This window comes from Hemiscyllium ocellatum, chromosome 1 (genome assembly GCF_020745735.1).
Source record: "Hemiscyllium ocellatum isolate sHemOce1 chromosome 1, sHemOce1.pat.X.cur, whole genome shotgun sequence".
Taxonomy (NCBI): Eukaryota; Metazoa; Chordata; class Chondrichthyes; order Orectolobiformes; family Hemiscylliidae; genus Hemiscyllium; species Hemiscyllium ocellatum.
Genome location: NC_083401.1, coordinates 64,410,862 through 64,429,381, shown reverse-complemented (window position 1 = coordinate 64,429,381; position 18,520 = coordinate 64,410,862). Strand labels below are relative to the sequence as shown.

Below are 18,520 nucleotides of genomic sequence, written 5' to 3'. Positions count from 1 at the left end.
TTATGGGCATGGGGTTACCAATGAAATTCTACTGTTATGTACCTTAGTATTACAAACATAACATCTCTCTTCTAATTCAGTTATGTTATTTGTTTTACCTGTATACTTCCTTCTGTCGCCAATACTTCAGCAACAGGCACAGACTGTATAAACTGCATGAAGCCTGTAAAAGAGTAAAAATTAGTGTAGAATAAAAACAAGACAATCATATTACTATACTGCCTAAGAGAACAAAGAAAATAGCCATAACAACTTAACATAGTCTGATTTGGATATTTAAAAAACAAGTTATAACATTAGATTATTAACGCAAAGTAGCTTTGAGCAAATATTAACAAAGTGTAACCTGAGTCTCAGAGCAGCATTCTTGATCCTCAGCACACTAACACAAGACAAGACTTCTGGTTGTCTGCAAGGTCATGAGAAATGGTAGGAATAAGCCTTCAGCCCAGCGTTATTCGGACTTCACCTTAGGTGAACCATATGGACCAAGAACAAGAGCACCTTGGCCCTTTGAACTTGCTCCACCATTTAATAATATCACAGCTGGTCTGATTTTAATACCAGTCTAGTAATCCTTCTCTGAACCGCTTCTCATGCATTAACATCTTCCTGTAAATACAGGGGCTGGTATTATAAACAGTATTCCAAATGGGGTCTCACCTATATCCCATGTAACTGAAGTAAAGCTTCCCTACATTCAATTCCCTAATAAAACTTAACATATCATGAGCTTTCCTGATTGCTTGCTGTGCCTGCACATTAACCTGTGAGATTCATGCACTGAAACACCCAGATCTTTCTATCTCTCACCATTTAGACAATATCCTTTTTGATTAAAAAAAATTAAAACGGAAGACATACAGGTCAGTCTCTGAAGTGAGCATTAAGAGTGGACATTTGAATACTGCAGCTGTTGCAGTGGAGTTTAATGGTCGCATTGGCATTGTTAGGTGAACAGCCAGCTTCACAATCCTTAGTTTTGCAGATTGGTTAAAATTCAGTAATTCTCATGTTCTTTTACCATGTTCGAATTGCAGCACTCAGGGTGAGAGGGTGTCCTTTGTTGTCGTCTTTCCTTTTTAATTTTATTGTAGTAATTGGAGAGATAGAATTTGAGGCCAGAAAATGTATCTACGGCTCAATTAAGGGCAGCAACTAGGCCTCTGAGACTGTATGGTAAAAGGTAGCTAACCAACACTAAAAGATCAGCAGCCCCACCATTAGTGGGGTTGCTTCTGATATATGTCGGAAAGTATGTCTCGAGATGGATACATTTTCTTAAGAGCTTTCAAAATAGTTTAAACTAACAGTAGCACAGTTGCAAGGCCATCATTATAGACATGCAAGTCCTCTACTAAATGGCTATCAGCAGAATGCTGTTCTAAACTTGCTAACCCAGTTCCACTCAACTTCTGAAAGCTAACTCCATTGATTTGTCATGCATCTGTCTCATTGGGACCGCATATCAACTGAAGAATTCCTGGCATCTGCAAAATTGCCTTACTAGACCCTTTAATTGACCTATTGGCAACCCACCAGCTACCAGGGAGAAGCGTCAGATCAGCCCATCTTCAGTCTCCAGCCTCCGTGGTCAGATAGAAAATTCTGCCTAATATCTTTCCACAAATATACTGATGTTCTGTTTTTATCAATTTCAAATTAATAAAAATAATTTTGAAAAACCATAAAAAGTAAGATTTGATAGTCACTAGGGCGGAGAGGCCATTGTTTTAGGACAAGGGGGTAACCGATTTAAAACAGAGAAGAGAAATTACTTCACAAAGGATCATGAATCCGTGAAATTCACTTTCCCAGAATGCGGAGGATATGGGACATTGAGTAAATTTAAGGTGATAGACAGATATTTAATTAGTAACGAGTTGAAAGGTTATGGAAGCCAGGAAAATGGGTTGAGGCAGAGATAAGATCAGCCATGATCATATCAGAATACACTCTTATTTCTTGCCAAAAAATTTCTGAAGGTTTACAATAATTTAAAATCATTTGTTAGTTGACTGTAGTAAGGTTGTAAGAGCCAACATGTCACAAGATCAACAGGCACTTTGGCACATAAATGCATCAACTAACACCATCCATGCACAGTGTCAGCTACTATTTTCAGATCTAATGCTGGGATAATTACTGCCTTGTGAAGTCCTATTACAGCACCACCCACAGCTTTAACAGGTATGCCAGATACATATTGGATTTTCTCTATCATGTATCAAAAGACTTTTCAATACATTTTGCAGCCAAATGGAACCTGAAATACAATTGATAAAAATCCAAGTATCACATAAATACATAATTTGCGTCTTTATTTATAAGAAAATGAACTAATTCTGGCCAATTTAGAGCAACTGTTATTCATTGTAACTTGACTTAACTTGAAGACTGCATCTTATTCTGTGTCTATTCACTAGTGCACTGATTTCCACTCAATACGATCCTACAGTAATTGTTTTATATATTTACATCCTTTAATTAGGAAAAATACTTTACCATGTTTGGTACTCGTTGCCAACACCTTGTAGGGCGTCAATTTCAAATCAAGATTTTCTTTTCGTAACAGCTACAATACGTCGTGCAAGTTTAAAAGAAAAATAAATTATCTCAGAACTTAGAACATTGAATTCACTAATAATTCACAGTTACACACATTCAAGAAAAGATGCCATAAACATATAAAAAAGGATATCTATATTCCTGTTGCAATCCAAGTTCATTGCTTTAGTATCTAACCTTGGAATCATGGTGAACCACTGCACCAGAAATGAGATAGAGTAAGCATCCATATGCTGGCTACTCCCCAATAAAAATCTTTGGTTCTAATGAATGTACATATATTAGATCGTTTGCCACAGCCCTGGGATAGGGTGGAGAATATTAAGGATGTGGAGGAGACAAAGTACAAAATACAGCATTCCAAAATAGTAACTGAACAGAGCAAAACTGCGTTCTATCTTAAATTCGCCATCCACTTAGATTTTAAAAAATACAAACCTAAAGAATTAAAGAGATCTATTATTAAAACAATACACAGAATTTAATTTCAACACCAAATAGTACTTCTTTCAAAGTGCAATTTGATTGATTAAATGCAAATATCAAGGTACTACTCATTTGTGGGTATTGTCCCTCAATTAATAGATGAAATAAATGAATTTTGGAGTGGAGATTATTATGGGCAAGCAAATAAATGTTTCACAATGACAAAAGCCTGTCTGTCTGGGTAGTGCACTCATCAATATAAAACTAATTTTATAAAATGGCTAACCATCAAACATGTAGTCTAATATCTCTTAATCAGGGTGCAGATTTACCTATCAGCTTGATGAGCTTTTCATATTGTTGTCACTTTTTCATTAAGCTGTTTTTAAATGCAATACATTGACTTGCAAAACTGTTAATACATTGTTTATTTTAAACTGACAAGTCCCAAAAACATCAAGAAAACAAACTTGATTGATTTAAAAACTGTCCACTTCAGTCAAAGTTGGTACACAGCAAATGAAACATTCAACTACATAATGTATAATGACTTTGGATACAGATATGCTCAGGATATTTAATAACAGTCTATCCTACTTGGGTCCAGTGGTTCAAATATCATCGATTTTGGTCAGCTCTTGTAACACTACTGTTAAACAGTTTAAGACTTAAGAAATGTGTGAAATAGGAATTATTAAATATTTTAAAGAAACTGGAGTGCAAACAGCTTCCTAAAATCAAGTTAAACAGAAGTAATAGGAGTCACTCTTTTGTGTATGTGGACATCATTGGCAACACCAGCATTTACTGCCAAATTCTAATTTCCTGAGAAGGAAGTGGTGAGCCATGTTCTTGGAATGTGGTAGCTCATGTACATAGGTACACCATACGTTCGCGCACTTTGTTTCAGCACATTGACACAACCACTTTTATTTCCATAGTGCATTTAGTGGAATAAAATGATGCTTCAAAACGGTATTACAAAAGTAAAATAAGAAACAGGACCATGCAGGGAAATATAAGGGCAGGTGAGCCTTAGCTTGGTCAAATAAGTGCATTATAAAGAGCAGTTTAAAAGAAAAAATACGAATTAAGAACTGAAGTGTTCTGTCAGGATTTTCAGAAATTAGGGTCTAGAAATTGATGGCATGGCCCCCATAGTTTTGGGATTAGGGAAACACATTTTGCAAAGGATTGCAAAGTTAAAAGATTACAGACGCAGAGACAGGACAGCTATGGAGGATTTGGAGATGGTGATTGCCTGGTATGAAAGTTACTTGCCATTTACCACAACATTACTGCATTCAGGCACGGACTGCCTCATGATTTATAAATGGAATTGACCACTGTGCAAGCACTGGTAATCATCCTTCGATCTAACTCTTTAATAGAGGGAAGACCATTGATGAAACAATGATGGTAACTGTATCTTAAGAACTGCTGCAGTAATGTCCTAGAAATGAAATCATTGGTCTTCAAGAACCAAAACCATCTTTTTTTGTGCTAAATATGATTCCAGCTAGTGTGAGTGCTGCTCAATCAATTCTCATAGATTTTTACTTTTACTTGGGCTCCTTGGTTAACTACTACCTAATATCAACGATGGTAACTCTCACCTCCACAATTCAGCTCATTCTCTGTTGGTTAGTTGTAATGAAGTCTGGAGCACAGTAGGCTGACTATACCCAAACTGTGCATCAATAAGCAAATCCTTGTTGACTGAATGCTGGTTGATTACATTTTTGAGGCAGAAATTAGTGAGACTGGATTCACCTAGCTTTTCAAGAACATATCATTTTTGGGCATTTTTTAAAAGCTTTACCAGGCAGATGTCAGTATTGGAGTTATACAAGAATACCTTGGCAAGGGAAAACAGTTAGTCTTATAGAACTACAGCTCTTCACAACGGAGTTTGTATCCCTTACATGATTGCTTATGCCAAGCTACAAAAGTACTAAATATAGATTTATGGGTTGAATAATTGAGGCTGATGACTGAAGCACGTTGTGACTGAATGATGGGAAATAGGGTTAAAGCATGTTAAATATATACAAGAGCAAGTGTTTTGGGCTGGAAAAATAGAATCATCTTATCGGCTACGATTTACATTGATCAATTCTGTCAAAACATATTCATGCTGATTAGTGGTAATTAGGACAAATGATCAAAATTTCCTATACATTTACACAAAGTGCTGGAAAAATGTTAATAGATTCTACTAGGCTTTTACGAGTGAAATATGGCCTTTAACCTTCTTCTTACCTTGTCCATAAGAGAGATAATCTGGAGAATAAGCTGATCCTGACGGAGATCATCACCATGTTTGAATATAACAGGATATTTACCTCCATCTTCAGTTTTAAATATCAATTTTGCTGGCATAAGTGCACTCTGAAATAATATAATAATTCTTAAGAAAGAAAGGTAAGGTGGGTGGGTTAACAAAGAGGAAGAAAGATAAATTATTTACATTTAATATATTTCATGTCCTTCCCACATGATAGAATTTTTCTTTCTGCTATGCTCTTTGGTGGCAGTAATGAAGAATGTCCTTTACCTACAAACATGCCTCACATCAAACCAGGACATTACCTTCAAATCAACTAGAGAGCTAATAAGAGATGTGGAACTGCAATGAAATGCTATATATAAATGTCTCCCATTCTTTCAGAAGTCATAAAAATAAAGTGGGGAGAATGTTTTAAACAAAAACTATTAGTCCAATTGTATTGCCTTTTAATTCCATTTGTGACAAAAACAAGTTGAAATGTTGACAAACAGAAGATTGAAGTAGATTATGTGCAGAAATTCTGCCTGAATTCTAAATTCAAATTTTAATTACATGGTTTAAATTAATAGAAAATATATTTCATTACCATTCTTCATTTAACAAATATAGGCATTACTGGCTTGGCCAGCATTTATTGTCATTTCTTAATTGCTCTTGAGAAGATAGGGGTAAGCTGCCTTCCTGAACACCTATTATCCATTTAGTTTATGGACACCCACAATGTTATTTCGAAAGGAGTACTGGGATTTTGACCCAGTGACATTGAAGGAAACTTTGGCTCAAAAATTGGTATGGGAGAAACAGGTTTGAATCCAGGCGAATTCTGAGGAAGAGTCACTCAATCCAAAACGTTAACTCTGATTTCTCTCCACAGATGCTGCCAGACCTGCTGAGCTTTTCCAGCAATCTCTATTTTTGTTTCTGACTTACACCATTTGCAGTTCTTTCTACTTTTAAACAATTATTGTTGTCCCTAGTTGCCTTTGAAGGTAGCAGTGAGTTGCGTTCTTGAACTGCTGCAGTCTGTGCGCTTCGGGTAGACCCACAACGCAAGAAGAAAGGGTATTCTAGCTTTTTGACTCAGTGAAGGAAGTGGCTTGGAGGGGAACCTGCAGGAGATGCTCCAATATGTCTGCTGCCCTTATCCTTCTAGATGGGAGGTGATTTTGGGTTTGGAAGGTGCTGTATATGGGTCTTTGGTGAATTTCTGCAGTGCATCTTATTGATATTATACTGCTGTAATTGAATGTTGGTGGTGGAAAAAGTGGAGCCACCAAACAGGCTCCTTTGTCCTGAATGGTCTCAAGCATCCTGGGGGTGTGGTTGCAGCTACACACAGCTAGGGAGGTGGGGAGTACTCCATCATGCATTTGCCATCTACAAGTCATATTGCATGCAATTCTGATCTCCTTCCTATCGGAAAGATGTTGTGAAACTTGAAAGGATTCAGAACAGATTTAAGACCATAAGACATAGGAGTGGAAGTAAGGCCATTCGGCCCATCGAGTCCACTCCGCCATTCAATCATGGCTGATGGACATTTCAACTCCACTTACCTGCATTCTCCCCGTTTACAAGGATGTTGCCAGGGTTGGAGGATTTGAGCTACAGGCAGATGCTATACAGGCTGGGGCTGTTTTCCATGGAGCATCGGAGGCTGAGGGGTGACCTTATAGAGGTTTACAAAATTATGAGGGGCATGGATAGGATAAATAGACTCCATCCCTGGGGGTGGAGAGTCCGGAACTAGAGTGAGAGGTGAGAGGGGAAAGATATAAAAGAGACCTAAGGGGCAACGTTTTCACGCAGAGGGTGGTACGTGTATGGAATGAGCTGCCAGAGGATGTGGTGGAGGCTGATACAATTGCAACATTTAAGAGGCATTTGGATAGGTATATGAATAGGAAGGGTTTGGAGGGATATGGGCCTGGTGCTGGTACGTGGGACTAGATTGAGTTGGGATATCTGGTCGGCATGGACAGGTTGGACCGAAGGGTCTGTTTCCATGCTGTACATCTCTATGACTCTATAAATTGATGGCATCCACCAGGCTGTTGATAATGTGGGAATCAGTGATGGTAACATCAAGAGGTGGTAGTTAAGATTGTCTCTTATTGGAGAATGTGCATTGCCTGGCATTAGTGTGGTATGAGTGTTACTTGCCACTTTTTAACCCAAGCCTGGTTATTGACCAGGTCTTCTTGTATTTGAAAATGGACCTCTGCAGTTTCTGAGGAGTCATAAATAATGCTAAACACTGTTGAACATCCACAATTCTGACCTTATGATGCAGGGTTGGTTATTATGAAGCAGCTGCAGATGGCTGGGCTGAGAACACTATCCTGAGGAACTGTTGCAGATATATTTTGGAGATGAGGTGAAGGTCCTCCAACAACTACAACCATCTTCTTATGTGCCAGGTATGACTCAAACCACTGTAGAGTTTGTCCCCTTATTGCCATTGATTCCAGCTTTGCTAGGGGTCCTTGATGCTACCATCAGTCAAAGGTGGCTTTCATGTCAAAAGCTGTCACCCTTACCTCACCTTTGAAATTCTTTTTTCTGCGTTTGAACCAAGTCTGGAATGAGATCAGGAGCTGAGTAGTCCTGGCAAAACCCAAACTGAGTGTCACTGAGCAGGTTATTGCTGAGCAGATGCTGCTTGATGGCATCTTCCATCACTTTACTGATGATTGAGAGTAGACTGATGGGGAGGTATTTGGTCATATTGATTTGGCCTGCTTTGTGTGTGAAGAGGAAATTCCAAGGAATTCCAGTACTTTTGGAAGTAGCCTTAGAAGCTGTGGATGCGTTGGTAGCCACTTACAATTAAAGCAATATGATTCAACGGGCATTGCTCTTTTCTCTCAATTTGGCAAAGATAAATATTATTTTCTGCATCATAAAATTCTTTTTTCTCAGCTAACAATTCCACTTGGTGGTCAAAACGGCACTCTCTTATTGGTTCTCACAAGCTCTAGTGATGATTCACTGAAGCATGCTCTTTTGATCATATTTTCTTTCAGATTTGCACGTGCCTCTTTGATAATATTAGCGAATGACTTGGGCTTTGATATTTACTGTGCAGGCTTGTAGTAAAGGGAGGAGTAGCTTTCAACAAGAAACCTGCAAATCCATTCTGGGTTTTAACTTCAGACAAGTGAACCTTTCCCCTCACAGAATTGTTGGCCCAATGCCCAAACAGCACAGAAGTTTAGCCTTGGAGTGAGATCACAATGGTATCAGGATTAAGGGGTTGATTTTCTGGGCTTGAAGAAAACATTTACTTTCAGGTAGTACTGTTAAAAAGTCTTTCTCTTACAGAGTTAAAAATCACACAACACTAGGTTATAGTCCAACAGGGTTAACTGGAAGCACACTAGCTTTTGGAGCGTTGCTCCTTCATCAGGTAGTGAAGGTGCGATGCTCCGAAAGCTAGTACTTCCAATTAAACCTGCTGGACTACAGCCTGGTGTTGCGAGATTTTTAACTTTGTACACCCTAGTCCAACACTGGCATCTCCAAATCATTCTCTTACAGATTTAGCCTCATCTCCTTTCACCTTTAGGGTTTAGAGACTCAGCAAGCCAAACAAAATAATGAGGGCTGAGGCCAGAAAAGGCCAGCCCAGAGTCGTTTAAAAATACAGCCTTGAGAAAACTGAAGCATGCAGCCTCATTAAAAAGTTAACACTGATCTGCGCGAACCGGGAACAGACTGCTTCTAAACCTGCTTCCCTTACAACTGGCAGATTTGAGATGGCTTGGTTTTTGCCAGTAATAAAGCAAACTCTCTTCTTATTGTCTCCTGTTTTTTTTCGACAAATCAAACCGAAAAACCATTTTGAATAAAGAGTACTGCTAGGTTATAGAAAGAAAAACAAAATTAAACCAGAAATATTCACCTGAGACATTTTTCCAATAAAAACGCAAGCTAAAATTACTTAAAACTACGCACACAATAAATGTCAACCCTCAATTTACCTTAAATAATGTTGCTTTTTCTGGGATGATACCTCTGATTTTAACTTGTGGCTCTAAAGGCAAAGGTATAGGTTCAATTTCGGATAAATTCACTTTTTCATTGTCTGCCAATAAAGTCTGCAACCTTTCAATCTAGAGAACAAAAACACAAAGCATTGTGATAATGTGAGGAAGTGGGGCAACTTTTGAAGACAATAGAAAGTAGAAAGTGAATACAAAGGCAAGAAGGGCAAAAGGTCACATGCTCAAAAATGCATTAACATGTCATTTTCATTGTCTTATTTCTAGAACCTAACCTTGGACAAATTAGTTGCTTTATTTCCCCAAATTACAATACTGACTATAGCTTGAAGGTGCATAATTAACCGAGAAACATTTTAGACAAAGAACACGCTGAGGTCCTTATAGAGGTTTTAAAAATGAAGTTACTTTTCCAGGGAATAGCTCCCATGATCCAATTTTTCAACCAGGTACTTCAGCTGCAAAGATAGGACTAAACCGGCATCTCCTGCAACACAACGTGAGTCTGCACAAGCAACATGTTTAAGAAGTAAAAGATACTTTGTTTCAGAGTACCAAAACAGAGACTGTGCAGCACTATATTGAGTAGGATGCCTACAATTTACTCATGCATATAGTGACAGCACCAGCCAATCGTTTGCCATCAGGGTGGCTGTGAGACTAATATGAAGCATTGATCCATTTGTAAACATGTTAATATTTGTAATTTCTCATTTATTTGTGGTGAGACCATGGCCTGTTCTTTTTAGAAAATGGAAGCTATCATGGCTGTCCCGTTAGATGATGTCACTGATGCAGGCATTCTTTATCAGCCTGAACAAATATGGACGGTTAGAGCCAGGAAAGGCACATGGTTGTAAACTGCTAATTAAATTCAAAAGTAATGGTTGATGGAAACAATCACGTGTAGTGTGGGAATAACTGAAAGAGGGAAGAAGTATCAGAATAGTTTGTTAAAATTTGCTCAAAATCCAATCTTTGCAACATGAATATGAAATATACACCAGTCGGATGGCCTTAAAACATTAGGAACTAAAAAAGACCCAGTTTATTTAGGCAGAGATGTGGCAAATTACTTACATCACCTGATCAATACTACCTTAAAACGATGGGGAAAAAAAACACTAAATTGGAATAGGTGACAAGAATGGTAAAATATTCGTGGATAACAATTTTCCCCTTTATTCCACACTTTCACATTCAATCAGTTATTGTTTTGCTCAAATCGTTATATAAACTATACACTGCCTTAAAGATAATTTTTGGGCTAAAATCACCATCATCAAAAATCTCAGGATGGAAGAGGGATCTCAAACTAAAACACCTGTTAACAAAATGAAATGTTATAACCTTTGTTACAAGTGCCAAAGTATTCTAGCTAGGTACTAGATCTTTAAAATATGAAGTGTCAAATATTTTCAAAACAGAATTCAGCTCATTGTGTCTGTGTTAGTCAATAAAGATTGCCTACACTCATCTCCTTTATAGTTTTTGGCTTTCATCCCTGGAATCCATGACAATGCAAGTGAATACCTAAATACTGTTTCAATTCTACAAGAGGTTTCTGACTGAACAACCCTTTCAGGCAGCAAATTCAAGACTCCTACTACCCAGAGTGGAAAAAAATCTGATTTCTCCTCTTAGTCTTCTGTCTTTTACTTTAAAAGTATGTCCACTGGTAACTGATTCCTCTACTAATGGAAAAAGTGCCTTCCCATTCTCTTTATCTGTACCGCTCAAGCTTGTACATCTATTTCAGCTCCCATCTCAACCTGCACCGTACCAAGGAAAAGAACTGCAGCCTTTCCCATCTTTCTTCAGAGCTCAGTCTTTCCAGCCCAGCTACATTCTGGTAAATCTCCTCTGTACCCTTTCTAGAGTGATCATTTCCTTATGATGTGGTGATCAGAATTGTATACAAGAGTTGTGGGCTAAGCAATCCTTTAGATAGTAGAAATTCGAAGGACTAATCTCAACGAGTTAAATTCTAAGTTTCTTGAAACAATAGAAAGAAGTTTATACTTCATAATTAGTCAAATGTTTTCATGAAAAACATAAATCAACTTCCACATTGACATATTCAAAAATGTTGATAAAAATATTTATCTAGCACAATTATATAATTGAAATAAGCAGCTTATCATATATGGGAACATAGCAGAAACACCAATGCTATCCAGATTTAGTTTTAGGTCAACTAGTGGGCATTGTAAAAATACCTTTTTCTTCCGATTCCCACTCTCTCGCTGAACAGCTTTCATAAGATGCACTAGTCGATCCACAAATGTTTGCTGAGCAGCTAGAAGAGAGCGCATGACTCTCACGTTTTTGTCTCCCTAAAGGGTAGTAATTGAGAAAAAAAATTTGAACAGGTTATTTAATAGTTATCCAAACTAAAGTAACCTCCAATTCTATAAAGTGCAGATCCCCCTGAAGCAGCTTTGCTTAGTTTTTCAAGTTATAACATACGTACCTCAAAAAGAAGCCAGCAAAGAAACTTATTGAATTAGTATAGTCAAGTCCATCTTGGGGTTGGGCTAGACATTCAACTCAAATTGCCAATCTTTAAACAAGGTTGGGGATACAGAAATCAATTAGGTTGGATACCAGAAGATCTAAAATAATGTTCTAAGAACTCAGGACAAATGGTGTTGATTGGTCTAAATAAGATTTGCAGTTATCCAAAATATTTGCATTTGGTAAATCACTATTTTGTGGAAAAATCATTCAATTCAAAGTTACATCGTTATTCTGATCAGAATTTTGTTTTGAGCTTTAGCAAACATCTTATGGTATCACATAGTTTGACTAATGCAAACTGAATTGCAAACTTAATAACATTGCTTTACGTTTTTTGAAACAAATAAAACATGCAAAGTTAAGGAAATCTTCTATCATTTGAAACAGTTAACCTTTGCTAAATAGGTCCCTTTATTGAGTATTTACAAATTCAAATGAGGTCAAGTAAAGTTTTCTATATTTGCATAATTAAGTCCCAATTGCTCACCCAACTGGGAAGCAGAGAAATGAAAATGTTGACAATTAGTGAAACGAATTATTTTAAAACATCCAAGCATAACAGAATAATATATCATGACAGAATAACAATGGCTCCAAAGAAGAATCATATTGGACTCAAAACAGTTACTATTTGTGCGAAGATTTGTAGCTCGGGTGCTCGTTGTTGTGGTTCTGTTCGCCGAGCTGAAAGTTTTTGTTGCAAACGTTTCGTCCCCTGGCGAGGTGACATCATCAGTGCTTTGGAGCCTCCTGCGAAGCGCTTCTTTGATGTTTCTTCCGGTATTTACAGTGGTCTGTCCTTGCCGCTTCCGGTTGTCAGTTTCAGCTGTCCGCTGTAGTGGTTGGTATATTGGGTCCAGGTCGATGTGTTTGTTGATGGAGTTTGTGGATGAATGCCATGCCTCTAGGAATTCCATGGCTGTTCTCTGTCTGGCTTGCCCTATGATAGTGGTGTTGTCCCAGTCGAATTCATGTTGCTTGTTGTCTGTGTGTGTGGCTACTAGGGATAGCTGGTCGTGTCGTTTCGTGGCTAGTTGATGTTCATGTATGCGGATTGTAAGCTGTCTTCCTGTTTGTCCTATATAGTGTTTTGTGCAGTCCTCGCATGGTATTTTGTCCATGCAAGGACTGCACAAAACACTATATAGGACAAACAGGAAGACAGCTAACAACCCGCATACATGAACATCAACTAGCCACGAAACAACACGACCAGCTATCCCTAGTAGCCACACACACAGACAACAAGCAACATGAATTCGACTGGGACAACACCACTATCATGGGGCAAGCCAGACAGAGAACAGCCAGGGAATTCCTAGAGGCATGGCATTCATCCACAAACTCCATCAACAAACACATCGACCTGGACCCAATATACCAACCACTACAGCGGACAGCTGAAACTGACAACCGGAAGCGGCAAGGACAGACCACTATAAATACCAGAAGAAACATCAAAGAAGCGCTTCGCAGGAGGCTCCAAAGCACTGATGATGTCACCTAGCCAGGGGACGAAACGTTTGCAACAAAAACTTCCAGCTCAGCGAACAGAACCACAACAACAGTTACTATTTTGCTGTATGCAGATAATGCCAGACCTGCTGAGTTTCTCTAGCACTTTTTTATAACAGATCTCTATTATCTGAAGGATTGAAGTTGGGACTCCTTTCCTTGGAAAAGAGAAGGCTGACAGGAAATTTGATAGAGTATTCAAATCCACGAAGGGACTGGATAAAGTAAATGGGGAGAAAAAGTTCCCACTGATGAAAGAATAAAGATAGGCTGCCTATTTAAAGTAATAGCAAAAGGGGGAAAAGTGATAGGAGGCTTAAGAAGGCAACAAAATACAACTAAACAAGATGCTCATTTCAAGAGCTGGTGCAGACACAATGGGCTGAAGGGCCTCCTTCATCTGTACTGTAACAATTGTGTCATTGTGAAAAAGAAAGAAGCCTGCCCCTGTAGTACAATATAGTGACCTTGGCAGTTAAGTCATAACATTAACCAACATAAAAAAATGTGATAATAATGCCCACTTATAAATAGCTCCCAATGTCAGAAATGTAGATTCTCAAGACTGATGGATTTTAATCAAATAAATAGCACTCGAAGCCAAAATTCAGGTTACTACTACAGGCACATTCCTACCCATGACAGTAGAATTAATTATTTGATCCCACAATCTCATAACAAAAGTGAAAGTAATTGTCATACCTTTAGCAGAGCTTGACTAAACCTCCTCATCACATTCAAATACATCTCATGAGTTTTTGGGTCACGTTGTTGAGTATCCTGGTCTTCGCATTCTACAATAACATACCTTACGAAACAGAACAAAGACACACATAGCTTGAGAAATATTGTACATGAACAGCAAATCAAAAAGGTTACAAATATAGTGTATTTATTGTGATAAGAATAACAGTTCATTCATTTTAATTCAACAGAACTATCCTTATACCACAATCAGTTAAATACTGATAAAACATTCACATATGTTTCTTTTGGACATAGTTTGACCTAATGAAGGGCTCTGTTCGCCGAGTTGGGAATTTGTGTTGCAGACGTTTCGTCCCCTGTCTAGGTAGCATCCTCAGTGCTTGGTAGCCTCCTGAGAAGCGCTTCTGTGATGTTTCCTCCGGCATTTATAGTGGTTTGTCTCTGCCGCTTCTGGTTGTCAGTTCCAGCTGTCCGCTGCAGTGACCAGTATACTGGGTCCAGGTCAATGTGTTTGTTGATAGCATCTGTGGATGAGTGCCATGCCTCGAGGAATTCCCTGGCTGTTCTCTGTTTGGCTTGTCCTATAATAGTAGTGTTGTCCCAGTTGAACTCCTGTCGCTTGTCATCTGCGTGTGTGGCTACGAAGGATAGCTGGTTGTGTCGTTTCGTGGCTAGTTGGTGGACCCAGTATACCAGCCACTGCAGTGGACAGCTGGAACTGACAATCGGAAGCGGCGGAGACAAACCACTATAAATGCCAGAGGAAACATCACAGAAACGCTTCACGGGAGTCTACCAAGCACTGAGGATGTCACCTAGATAGGGGATGAAATGTCTGCAATACAAACTCCAAGCTCAGCGAACAGAACCACAAACAACGAGCACCCGAGCTACAAATCTTCTCACAAGCTTTGAACTGATGAAGGGCTTTTGCCCGAAATGTCAATTTTTCTTCTCCTCGGATGTTGCCTGATCTGCTGTGCTTTTCCAGCACCACTCTAATCATAACTTGACCTAAAACAATTAAGCAAAACCATCTACCTATTTCAAATAAATCATGCAATATCTCACAATTGCCTGTCTTGGTAGGAATTAGAGGAAGCAGAGCAAAGGCAAAGGTAGAGAGATTACTATTAAGCAATGGGGTGAAACTAGGTAGGAACGTGGGAAATCAGATCAGCCGTAGTGTAATTAAATGACTGAACAGGCTTGAAGGGCCAAGTAGTCTATTCCTGCTCCTAATTTGTATGTTCACATTTTAATTGTATAAATACTGATAAGACACAGCTAGGTGGAGTGTAGTATCTCTTTGTAGTCTCATTATTCTCAGTACTCAGTTATTGACACGGCTTGTGTATTAATCTGTTTCAGGATAGAAAAGGTCAATCAGGTTTCTGCTGTCTTAACACCAGGGACCTGGGTTCAATTCCTGCCTTGGGTGACTATGTGAAGTTTGCATATTCTCCTCATGTTTACGTCAGTTTCTTCTGGGTGATCTGGTTTCCTCCTTCAGACCAAGGATGTGCAGGTTAGATTACCACGGTAAAATGCCATGTGGCATCCAGAGATGTGCAGGCTAGGCGAGTGGGCCATAGTAAATTCAGGGTTACAGGAAAAGGTGGGACCGGAGTCTGGATGGTTGGTGCAGACTTTAATGGACTGAATGGCCCCTTTTCACACTGCAGGGATTCTATGATACATGGGAAATTGTATCTCATAAATTTGATTTGAGTTTTTGGAAGAGTTGATCAAGATGATAGATGAAGGCAGAGTGGTAGGCATCGTTTACATGGACTTTAGCAATGCCTTCAACAAGAATCTGCATGGTAGGCTGGTTAGTACGGATAGATCACATAAGATCCAGGGAGAACTAGGTAATTGGTTACAAAATTGGCTTAACAGTAGGAGACAGAGGGTGGTGGTAGTTGGTTGTCGTTCGGGCTGAAGGTCTCATGCTGGATTCTCAAACATTTTTCATAACAGTTTGAAGAGATGAGTTGGGTGACTTGCCTAAGCAGGCTACACACTAAGTGAACTTCAAACAATAATCAAAGAACCACAACTCGTCACAGCTATAAACCCAGATGTGATATCCAAGAAAACAAATCCAAGCAGTTCACTTAAGACGTGCAAATTTCAGCACCATTAAAAATTATCCAAAAAGGATCTTATTTAAAATATCCATATCTTCTGTCTTTCAAAAGTTTCCATTTGCATTATTATGAAAAAACTAAACATGACAAAATTATTAATTGAAGCATAGCAATACATTTACTTTTGTGAAGTAAATTTAAATCAAGATAGCCTACAACTGAAATTCTAAATGTCATGACAAAACAATTTCCATGATTTATTATTAAATCAAGCTTTCCCAATATAAATTTGTCAAAAACTAAAATATCACTGCACCTAACACAATCAAAGAGAGCTGCAAACCCTGTTGCTTCAGGAAATCACATTTATAAATCTATTAGATATTCTGCAAAGGCAACTAATTGCTTGTGATGAAGTAAAGTCAACACTCAAAAGGAGGAAGAGGCAATAGTCTAACATAGGAAACACGCTATCACCTCAGCTGTCTACAGGAGTTTACATTTGAATGTCAAAAATCAGAACAAGGCCTTAGACAGACTACCAAGATTTACAGGTGCACTAAAGACCCCTTGTGGTCTCCCTACTCCTCACCTCAAACCTTTTCCACAACATGAACCACTGTCTCCATCAATATTCTTTTCAACCAATCTTTTAATCACCCACTTAATATTCATTTTTTGTTTCATGATCCATTTCTTTCAGATTTTGCATGTATGAACCTTGAGATAGTTTTGCATGTACAGGATTTTAACTGTTATTCATACTTTGTCTTTAATTTTCCAATCTAAGCAAGTGGGCGAAATTGCAAGAAGGCCCCGACACAGATTTTCAAATATTTTTTGTAGAGAGCACCATGTGCAAATAAAGGCTTGGAACTATTTAAAAAGTACACCCAATTTAAATGCCATTTATTTTCACTGTTTATTTCAAATTAGAAAGGAGCTAGTTTTTCAGAGTGAGCAAATAATATGGGAAAAATGCTTAGACTGACAATGCTGTTTTGTAGCATCCTAATACAGCACAAGATCTATGAAGTTCATCCATTTCTTTCTCAGCAGTTTGCAAATCAGTTCGTATTTCAAAAAAAAGACCAAAAGTACTAAGAAACCATGCAAAGGTTTTTATCAAATATCATTTATTGACTTCGGGAGCATTGCAGAAAATTAATTCTGAAGAAAATCCTTAAGAAAGTAAAATTCACATCACTTACCAGTATAAATAGTTGGCCAGAGTGGAATTCCTACAAGCTCTTGATATTAGAAATGCACAAAGATCTTGCTGGAAAGAGAATAGAAGTCAAATCATGGTTGAACTATTAATTCAAGAAACGGTCATACAAAACAGATGGTGGTTACTTAAGAACTAGCCCAATCTTCTTTCTAATTGACCTTTTGTCACAACAAGCCAACCTATTTTGACCGACTTGCCCTCCCTTGCTGACTAACACAACTTTTTTCCTAAAAATACATCTATTTGAATCAATTCACAGACAATTTCTTCAATCATTGTTGTTTTGTTTCAAAAGAGACAGCATATAATTTTTTTTAAAAAGGCACAGAAAATGTTGTAAATACCCAGTAGGATTGGAAGCAACTGGGGAGAGGGAAGCAGAGTTAGAATTTCACAATTAGGATTGTTTAATCACTGTCTTCACTGCTCAGGATGCAGTCTCCTCTACATCGAGAAGCCCAAAACTCATATTGGATGATCACTTTATAGAACACCTCCATTCAATGTGTACAACTTCAAGCTTTCAGTCACTTTAATTTTAATTGTTGTCTACTCTTGCTTGCACTTGGCCTCTTACACTATTCCAATGAAGATCAATGCAAGATTGGTGACCAGCGCCTCTTTTTTCAGATAGGTATTTCGCAGCATTCAACGCAGGAGTTCAACAACTTGAGGACATAACCTTAGCCACATTTGTTCAAAAAAGCAGTTCATAGCAATTCTGTTATTTTCCCACTTACAGCTCCTTTAGAGGTTTCTTCATGGGATTTGTTACCATCTCATTTTGCCTTGCATACTTAAATCTGACCATTTTCTTCGAGAAAAAATGCCTGGAACACAGTCTCACTGAGGCATATTATATTAAAGATATCACCTCCCTTAGCATTATAGTGAATTATCACCTAAGTTAAACTCCAGACAGAGCAGTGCTAGAGCTACCAACCGAGGTAGGAGATGCTATCTTATTTGACTTTCTGTTAGAGGCACAACTGGTTTACGGATTTCACGATAACTCCTCAGCTTCCCTTCAATGCTTGTGTAAATAATAGAGTGATCTTTATTTTGTCCATTACCCCTCCTTACAAGCAAATACAATTGCAAACAATTAGGATAATTTCTTAACTGATCTATCAAAATCTTTATCATTTTATTTTGTTGCATTACT

At 38.2% G+C, this 18,520-nt stretch overlaps 1 protein-coding gene across 1 annotated transcript in view; it reads right to left on the bottom strand.

Moving 5' to 3' along the window:
* The window catches only part of pik3c3 (phosphatidylinositol 3-kinase, catalytic subunit type 3), a 131,611-nt gene that overhangs the window by 29,503 nt on the left and 83,588 nt on the right, over positions 1-18,520 (bottom strand). The window contains exons 13-19 of the mRNA XM_060829750.1: positions 17,336-17,403; positions 14,026-14,131; positions 11,508-11,624; positions 9,268-9,399; positions 5,257-5,385; positions 2,506-2,575; positions 99-163 (exon numbers count right to left, since the gene is read on the bottom strand). Of these exons, the coding sequence (XP_060685733.1) occupies positions 99-163; positions 2,506-2,575; positions 5,257-5,385; positions 9,268-9,399; positions 11,508-11,624; positions 14,026-14,131; positions 17,336-17,403 (687 nt within the window). The remainder of the gene's footprint in view (positions 1-98; positions 164-2,505; positions 2,576-5,256; positions 5,386-9,267; positions 9,400-11,507; positions 11,625-14,025; positions 14,132-17,335; positions 17,404-18,520) is intronic.